Raw genomic sequence first — 9,698 nt, 5'->3', positions numbered from 1 at the left:
AAAAATGTCCTCCTTTTCCCTGATGGAGGTCCCAGGTGGTAACATACATAAAATCAGCATTACTTGGCAAGCATTCATCTAGTATAAGATACTTTTTATTTTGGGATGGTAACTCATTTTAAAGGTTGGCAAAATTCAACGAAAGAAAGATCTCTGAGGCTTAAAAATAGTAATTAAAAAAATGATAGCCAATGGAGTTTACTGGGATAACAAGTATGGATCTTTAAAAAGCTGGTAGGTAAGGACTGGGCAGTGGTTCTCAGGAGACAAGGAGTAGGGGCCAATGATGATGTTTCTCCCCCTGCCCACCCCCCCCCCCCCCCCCCCGGTTAAGAATAGTCTCTGAACAGAGTAACTGGTAATATCTTAAAATGATTAAAAAAAGAAATTTCAGTATTAGGATAAATTATAAAGGCCCAACACAAAGGAATGTAGGTTTATCCAAAAAAAATTTTTTTTGGCATTTGTAAAAAGTTGTTTGATTCTTAAAGGGTCAAAAAAGAAGGCTAAGAATGATTGCAATGATTTATTTCCTATAAGAGTAACAGCTGAAGCCAAATAACCCCCCTGCTGAACAGCTGAAAGTTTCCAAGTGGACAAATCCCCTTTTGTAATTCCCCCCACTGCCAACTTCTCAAAAATAAAACAAAAAGTAATAGAAAAATAATCAAATAGGGACTTTTGAAAGTCAAGTTCAGTTGGCAAAAGATGCTCTGACATTTTGATTCTGCCTGGGTTGAGAGGCAAAGCAATCCACGCCTGACAGGAAGGATTTCCAGTGTGGAGAGTGCAGGAGCTGGAATGTGTAGGAGGCCAGTGTATCGGGCCAGGGCTGGGAACTGCTCAGCTAGAGAATGGACCGGGTTTACTTGCCTGTTTGAATAATCTCATCTCCATTTATGACCTGTAATTTAACACAGCGGAGATATCACTTGCAACAGTAACTAGGCAGCTGCTTGCTTCTCATAGGAGGAACCCTTCTCTGTTCTCCATCTGAGTCACATGGAGAGATCCTGGGGGGGGGGGGGGGTGGTGGTGAAAGTGGCACAGTCCCTGGTTTGATGCTTAAGAAATGTTTCCTTAATTCCATCACCAGGATCCCCACGGCTGTGCTACAAGGTTCAAGTCAGGTGGTTCTGCCCTGACCCGTGAAATGTTCATCCTCCTGTAGTGCCAGTTAGAAAGTGGCTGACCGAGGCCAGGCCTCATAGCATAAACTCCAGGAGATCTAGAGGCTGACTTCAGGGACGAGTCTTGCCCATAGGGACATAGGACTGCTGACACAGATGAGAACCAGTTCATTGGGCACCGGACCTTTAGTGCTTTGGGAAATGTTGGGCTCAACTCTAATATAAGGAAAGCAACTGTATTTGTTTCAGAAATATTTTCCACTACCAGTGGCACCAAGGAAGATGCCAGAGACCTAAAAGTATGGGCTATCTCACTGAGAAGCTTTCACCCCAAACTTATGCACATTCTATTAAATGATGCCAGAAGGGCTGCTCTGCTCCATCAGACACTTATGATGTAAGATTTATCCCTACAAAGGAAAGGACCTGATATAAAAAGTCATTCATTACAAAGGATGCCCAAAGATGTTCAAAGTCTTTTGCTATAATAAGATTTTAATGTATCAGTAAGACAATAGCTGGAATTGGAGGTTATAATCTTTTTTTAAAAATTAGCTTTCGTGTTTATGATTTGTGCTATACACATGGTACACTGGGTTTCAAAATATGATCTAGTGGATTCTCCAAGTATTCTCAGGGACCCATGGTGGGCCTCTGGTAGAAAGCATGCAGTATAGTAATGCTTGTTTGAAAAGGTAATTTACTACAGTTGGCTAGCTTCAGTGTGATTTCATCCATGAGCTGACAGTGGTCCTTGCTGGTAATGGTCAGTATAAGCAGCTGGAAAGTGATCTATGGAAGGCTCTTCTGTTTTGACCAACATAGTCCACGGAATCCAAGCATTTGAAAACCACTGTCTTGAGGTATGGACCCAAAATGTCTAGTTTAGCCAGACCACCAGCTGACACTGACTAATGATCTGAGGATCACATTTCACCCATCCCTGAGCAGCGACAGCCTCCTGGTTAAATGAGAGAAGGTCCTCACTTTCCAGAGCTTTTGAGGCCTGATAGATCCTATTTCCTTCCTTGTTTTCACCAGCCATGCCTGACTCCTGCTTCACACACGGTTGTCTTGCCCTCAATGTCAAGACAGGGAGTGGGAGTGGGTAGAAATCGTCAGAAGCTAATGAGGCTGTCTTGACAAGCAACTGAGAAAAGGGAAATGCTCTATGCACAGATCCACAATTGTGACACACTCAAGCTTCCTCTACTTAAGATTGACACAGTTTTAGACCAGCTGGAATTATAAAAATGGTCTGCTTTATCTCATCAGAACCAAAATCTCTCCCAGTGTGGTTATTAATAGAACTCTTCCTGCATTATTTTGTCACACTGAAAATCCACGAAGTGGAAACTTATTAACAGTGGTTTTCCTGACTAAATTGCTTTCTGTATCCAGGCTATATCTCCAAAGGCTCTGGGGTGAATTTTTACAGTATGTATGGCAAGACAGCCTTATCTCCACTACCCCTTCTTCACCCACCCTGGGGACACCTAGAAAGGTTTAAAAAAAGGACCAAGTCAGATAATTACAGCAGACCTTTCTTCTGATTCTTATGAGGTCCAAATATCCAGAAACTACAGAGTCGAAAATATTCCAGGAGCGACGCTGATGAGAGCGTCACAGCTCACACTGGCTTCCACGCTGGGTGTGTCTGTGGAGCACGGGGCCCAGGAAGCCTCCTTCCACCGCTCTGCTTTCAGCCTCACTCCCAACTCCTCTGAAAAATAAACCCCATCCCACATTAACCCTGTCAGGAAACTAGACAGGGGGTGTTAAGTGCATGCTTAAGAATCCTGGGAGCTCCGACATAGACGGTCCCCTGGCTGATATGCAGAGAGGAGAGTAGAACATAAAGTTCTTGCTCCCAGTTTTATTTCATAGTTTAGGAATATGATAAGGTCTTTAAAGATGAGAAATGTAAACCCGTATGGGCTGGTTGTCTTCAGGAAGGGGATATATTTGGTGACTAGACCAGCCACTCTATCAAAACTGCACCTGCCTTTTGTTATTTGTTTTGTTCTAAAAAATACAACCATATTTTGCAATGATAAAATGAAACCCAAATTGGCGATGTCTCCTGCTTCCTGGATTTTGCTCTGATCGCTGATGTGTCCCTGTGAGGTGCTCTTGGCAGGCACCCCACCATTAGTGTCAGAGGTATAAGCTATAAGCTATGGTGAGCAGGGGCCCAGGTTCTGATTTCATCAGGGCTAAGAGGCTCTCTAAGCACAGTGCCAATAAAGAAGGGCAGCCACGCAAATCCCAGGCATCACCATCAAACCCTGAACCAAAAGAACAGCAAGGAAAGGTACCTTCCACAACCCTGTTTTTCCCTAGTATGTGGGGCTAGAGGTCGACGGCACAGTGAACGTGACTAACAAGACCGTGAACATCACAGCCAAGCAATGGTCAGTGGAGGTCACAAGCCAGACACATGCGGTGTACTTTTCACAGGTACCTAGAGAATGCCCTCCTTTCCGTAAGGAAAGAAGGAAACCCCATCATGCACTAGGTTGAGATTTGTCAAGCAACTGCACTGAGCACGCTAGTACTTTGCTGGGTTAACAGACTTGTCACCAGTAAAAGAAAGGAAAATTAATACAGGTCACATAGAAACTCTTTTAATCTTCAAAAGGTAATGCTGCGAACTTTCCAATGACCCATTTTGCAGTACATGCCTTGGCATTTCCAAAGGTCAGAAGTCAGGAAATTGAACAGTTATTATGAACAAGTGCTTTCTACCAGATTCAAGGCCTGCTCACCTGTGCATCGATTATTTTTTGCTTTGCATCAATAACTGCTTGCATCTCAGCATGATCCTTCTTCAGTTCCTCTTCCACAGCCATCAGCCTAGAACGTGGCAGCAAGGAGACAGTGAGGATGTCAAAAAGAGGCCAGCTGATGTAGGGGACAAGAAACCCAACTTGGCAGAGTCCACATTTCCATTCCTTCCCAACGAGAGGTCCATAATCATGGTTGCTTTCTTCTTTCCCACCTTGGAAGGAGACATCCAAGGCTGACCTCTCTGCCTGAGACCAGATCCCATGCATTTTTATCTCCTCTGGGACAGAATCCCCATAGTCATTTCCTCCCTCTCCTCTGTCAGATTCTAACCCCGGCCCAGCTTATTTCATTGTAAACTACCAAGCCAACTAGAAGGAAACAAATAACTCTCTCTTAATCTCAAGTTCCCTGGGACACCTGGGTGGCTAGTGGTTGAGCGCCTGCCTTTGGCCCAGGTCATCCTGGGATTGAGTCCTGCATTGGGCTCCCTGCATGGAGCTTGCTTCTCCCTCTGCCTGTGTCTCTGCCTCTGTCTTTCCATGTCTCTCATGAATAAATAAACTCTTAAAAAAAAAAATCTCAAGTTCCCTTGTGACAGCTGTCCCTTCTCTCCCTGCATAGCTGAGTTTCTCAGAATGTGCTACACTTAGTAGGCCTGCTTTCTTTCTCAGGCACTGTTCACATCTTAACCCACCGACACTGAACTCCATGAAATGGCTCGAAGACTGCTAACTCTCTCCATATTTCTGAAACAACAAACCTTTTCTGTCTTTATTTTGCTTGACCTCTCTGTATAGCATTTGACAATAGTGAAGCACAGTGGTTATGAGCATGGGCTCTGGAGCCTGAATGCCTGCCTTCAAACCCTGGTTGCTCCACTAAGTGACCTTGGGCAGGTGACTTCATGGCTTTGGAACCTGTTTCTTTATTTGTAAAATGAAAATAATTCCTGCCTCCAAGGTTGGCATAAAGCATTTTTATTTAGATCAAACCAATTATTATTTGTAAAGTGCCTGGCCCACAGTTAAGTGTTATGCAAGTGTTTGGTATAACTGACCCCTCCCTTAATCTCCCTTGACATCCTTGGCACTCTCTCTCTGGCCCTAAAGATATCCGTTGATAATGTCCTTCCATGTCTCTAGACTCATGAGAAATAAACTGACTCTTGGACATTGAATACTAAGACCTATCAAGTGATTTGCAACATTTTTACTTTTTCAAATTATTATGATGAAAGAGAAAAAGGCTACCTCCATCTTCAAGGAAGGGTATGAAGGTGTCACATTTAGAAAATTTTAAGAGATACAGTCATTCACCATATCCACACGAAGTACCACAGAGCTAATGTAGAACTGAAGTGGCTTTTGCTGCCACTACTTCAGGATTCTTTGGATCATCTTTCGATCCCTTTGTGTCCTAACTGGCCCCCATCCACCACAGGTGATGGTCTGACCTGCTGATGATGCTTTTCATCTGGCTGTCCTTCTCCTCCTGCTGCCTGCGCAGGCGCTCCTCGCTGTCCTCCAGCCTGGCCTTGTATTCCAGCAGCAGCTTCTGCATCTGCTGCTCCTGCACCAGCAAGCGGCGCTCATATTCCTCAAGGCGCCGGCTGGACACTCTCAGGCGCTCCTTCAGTTTAGTAATTTCCTGCTCATACTAGAGCAGAAGAGAGGCATCAAAGACAAGGAGGGAAAAACTGGAGTTACATTGGTTTTGGAAATCAATGTGGTCGGATGCTGTCTGGGCTGCTGTTCTATGTGCTGCTAATATTCTTAAAAATGATCGAAAGGCATGAATGGTAAAGGAGTTCTGTCCTCCCTCCCCCTAAAATCACATTTTAAATCTGAACTTGGCATTTCGAATCTATATTATTTATGTGTACCTCTTTCCACATTAAACTACCAGTTGCTGTAAGCCACAATCTGTATCAAATTGGGGCAGGAAAAAAAAAGATCAAGTACTTAGGAACCTGACAAATAACTTAAGCCAGTTGTCTACCAGAGATTTCTGTATCGTCACCTGTACTGTAGGATGTCTGACATCAGACTGTCATTCCTTCATTCTACTAGAATCAGCCCTTTAGAGAAGAAGCAACATTTCTATAATGTTATGCTATCAGGTAAATAAATAGAATCTGATGGCAAAGTAAGCTATTGCTGCTTTCTCCTCAATTATAAATGTGTAAAACATTCAGGTCACAAGCACTAAGCAAAAGCCCTAAATATATTCCAGGGCTGATTAATAACTGTCTCTTGGCCCCTTTTCATGACGTGGTTCATCTGCTTAATCTGGGACTGCTTACTGGAACATGTATGTTTTTCTCACTAAAGTTTTATATAAATATACATAAACCAAAGCTTTCTATAATAAATTCTCACAAAAGCTTTATGTAATTCCAATGGTTACACAGCCCTTTCTTGTCCTAATACTGCAATAGTTGGGGTATGAGTGCCTTGGAATGTCACATTTCTGGTGAGGTGAGGTGAGAAGTAAAAGCTTTCTTACAGATGGTCTACTTAAATTTATTACTAGTTCATGATAAATCTGTATGGTGCTTTGTAAAATGCAACTATTTTCACAGACTATCCCATTTCATTGACAATCAGGCAGTTAGCTTCTGCTTACCCACATCATGATACTAAACTACACTCGTTAAGCCAATAGGTCAAAGATGACAGTTTTCATGACAGTTTAAAAAGGTAGAATGCATCAATAAGCATATTTTAGGATCAAGCTGATAAGTAAGCAGAACTAGTTGTATGGTTGTTAATTAAATGAGAGAATGCCATCCATGATGGCAAAGTTCTTATTTGATAATCCTTTTTCTCCATGTCAACTTTTCTTTAAAACAAAACCGAAATAATAGATAATATCTGTTTACAAATCAATATAGGGCTAGGAGCTCTTTATGTAGAAAAAGCAAGTAAGAGGGGAGGGGGAGTCAAAAATCATTAAATAGGACCTGGGAAGGAAGTCTGGTCCAAGGGTAATTTTGGCCTTGGTTGAAGACTAACAACCAGCTTACAGATACACTAAACATTCCCCTTCAATGACTGGAAATTAATAGCAGAATGTTCTCCAATTTAAGATAACATATAAAAGAAAATTAACCCTTCCACTCCAGCCTGACCAACATTTTCTATTTTCATACAGAGACACTACTGACTTGAAATATACAGGTGTGTGGATGCTGGATAAAATAAGAGGTAGAGCGGAAACTGGGGAGGGGAAAGACGTCATATTATTGGCAAGACAGTCTTTCTGGTGGCCTATCACTGTGGGGGCAAAAGTGAACAAAAACAGGCTAGTTCTACCTTCTCAGCATGCTTGGATTCATCTGGATTTTGCTCAGTCTCTTCCACATCCTCTTCATACTGTCCATTGTTCAACACCCAGGCTGCTGTCCTCTCTACTGGGGACATGGTGGCAGAGTCCACAGGTGACTGCACCTAAAACAGAAACATTCATTAGCATTTCCCCAAACAACTCATTCACTAGTTAGGTTTTGCAAAGGGAGTTACTCTTGGAGGACAAAACTGTGACCTAATAAATGCTCTCAGTTCTAACTAATATTTTATTAAAGATGGGGTTAGGGGTGGGCAGGAATGAGAATATCTGCTTGTGTAAGAATATACTATTCTGAATAGAAATTCCTATGCATCACATCTAAGAAAAGAAAGCAAAGGCCTTAAAATTGTTCACTAGTCCAGTGGTCCAATCACCAGTGAAATTACAATGATAAGAATGAGAGAAAAGGTGTGACACGATGGTTTACTGCTCAGCTGAGGAAATGGCTGTGTAAGACAGAGATGATCAGGAACCAACAAACTGATTAATGCTAAACAAACTCATGAGGTATCCATTTATTTATCAGAATGCCAAATCCTCAATTTTCACATCAATCATTTAGACAAAGAGAAAAAAGAGAAGTGCTGACTTCTTGATGGATTAAGGCCACTCTGAAATCTCTATTTTAGACCAGTTTCTTCATGAATATAGGATCAAAACAATAGATATTGCATTAGTTTAAGGGATATTTTGATCCAGTTAGAATAGTCAGATAAGTTACCGTTTTCCAATACTGATATACTGAGTGGTAAGAATATTTTAAGTAGCAACCCTGGGATGCCTGGGTGGCTCAGTTGGTTGAGCAACTGCCTTTGACTCAGGTCATGATCTCAAGTCCTGGGATGGAGCCCTGAGTCGGGCTTCCTGCTCAGTGGGGAGTCTGCTTCTCCCTCTCCTGTGACCCATCTCCCAGCTCATGCTCTCTAATAAATACTTTAAAGAAAAAAAAAAAAAAAAGTAGCAACGATGCCACTTAAACTGTCCCTAATCTCTTCAATACTCTTTTCTTAAACTACCAATTAGGGATATCACTACCATCACTGGTAACACTTATCCTGATATCTCATAGAGTTTTAGGGACTGAGTTGAGATAATGTAGGTTAAAGTTCTTTGGAAAGTACAGAGCTTGGATGTTATCATATTTATGTCTAGAAAACTGGTACTGGATATTATAATTTATATTAAGCTATGAACATTAATGCTTTCTCTAAAAACAATGCTAGAAATATAAAACAAATTATTTTTCTCTTGTGTGCTTGAGAGAGAGAATGAAAGAGGTTGGGAGGGAGAGAGAGAGAGAAGGTAGGAGAGATCATAGCATTGTATGTGAGGTAACCTTCTTAGAATTAAAATAGATTTCTATTTTGAGGACCAATACTGTGTAATCTCATAATTGGAGGGAATTTTCTCTTCCATGCAGAGCTATCTACCTTAAGATTACTTTATGTCATTCTGGAATAGGATCCAGTTAAACTCTAAATAGACAGCTATTTTAGAAGAAGGGATTTTTTTTGATGACTTTGCGATTTAAAAAGACAAGATGAAAAATATTGGCTGCAGACACTAAAAGGTTATCAAAGATAGGTTGAGAGAAACTCTACAAAACACACGTATACAAGTCATAGAATGGTGTTTCTTAAGGGTGTGAAGCAGAACCTGGTTTGGCTGATTTGCTAACAGATTACAGATAGCAATAAATGGCATCACACCTGAAGCACACATAAGCAATTATTAATGGATGTCTAGAAGTTCCTCTTTTAAAGTCATTTCCTCCACTGTGTCAAGACATAAACATGTCTTAAATTTCAAGATCTTTAGTTCTTAAAAGTCTATCTCCATCTCCACTCTGGTATCTAGGTGTGTTGTATACTTCATTCATTTGTGTACCATTTTATTATTTCTTTAATAACCATATTATCACTGATTATTTATTATCTCTTTAAAACAACTTTTTCCAGTTAGCTGAGTCCTTATGCTAAGCAATAACATCAGTAAAATCATGAGTTTGAGGTTATATATATTATATATTTATACATATTTTAATATTAATGGTTATATATTTTCTATTATGTGTTAAAATAATTATATGATTAATTAAATGAACATCTTGTATACTTAAATAATTTTGAGAATCAAACTTTGGAAATACTGGCCTATAGGATACAGTATCAATTATAAATGGAAGGTAGTAATTACCCACATCGGAAGTTATTATGAGAAACAAATGAGTCAGCTTGTAAAAGCATTTGTAAACAGCAAGGTACTTTACACACACACACACACACACACACACACACACACACACACACACGTTCTCCCCCTACTGGATTTTAAAAGCAGAGAGCAAAAAACTGCTTCAGCATTGGCAGAGAAAAACAGTTTCACAAGAGGTTTAGGTTTTTATTTGATGTACATCTGAAAGAGAAAAGA

The 9,698-nt window shown here is 40.8% G+C and overlaps 1 protein-coding gene across 13 annotated transcripts in view; it reads right to left on the bottom strand.

Annotated features, from left to right (window-relative positions):
• Nucleotides 1-9,698, bottom strand: part of RASAL2 (RAS protein activator like 2) — a 347,482-nt gene that overhangs the window by 7,286 nt on the left and 330,498 nt on the right. For 8 of the 13 annotated variants that reach the window (XM_072830776.1, XM_072830779.1, XM_072830771.1 and 5 more), the window contains 4 exons: nucleotides 7,235-7,369; nucleotides 5,374-5,576; nucleotides 3,899-3,986; nucleotides 874-904 (listed from right to left, as the gene is read on the bottom strand). In XM_072830776.1, the coding sequence (XP_072686877.1) occupies nucleotides 874-904; nucleotides 3,899-3,986; nucleotides 5,374-5,576; nucleotides 7,235-7,369 (457 nt within the window). Of the gene's footprint in view, nucleotides 1-873; nucleotides 905-1,686; nucleotides 2,854-3,898; nucleotides 3,987-5,373; nucleotides 5,577-7,234; nucleotides 7,370-9,698 lie in introns of those variants that run through there. The other 5 variants (XM_072830777.1, XM_072830778.1, XM_072830772.1 and 2 more) reach the window with 2 other exon arrangements.

This window comes from Canis lupus, chromosome 6 (genome assembly GCF_048164855.1).
Source record: "Canis lupus baileyi chromosome 6, mCanLup2.hap1, whole genome shotgun sequence".
NCBI classification, from domain to species: domain Eukaryota; kingdom Metazoa; phylum Chordata; class Mammalia; order Carnivora; family Canidae; genus Canis; species Canis lupus.
The sequence above is the reverse complement of the archived record's forward strand: the minus strand, read 5'-3'. Positions and strand labels throughout refer to the sequence as shown.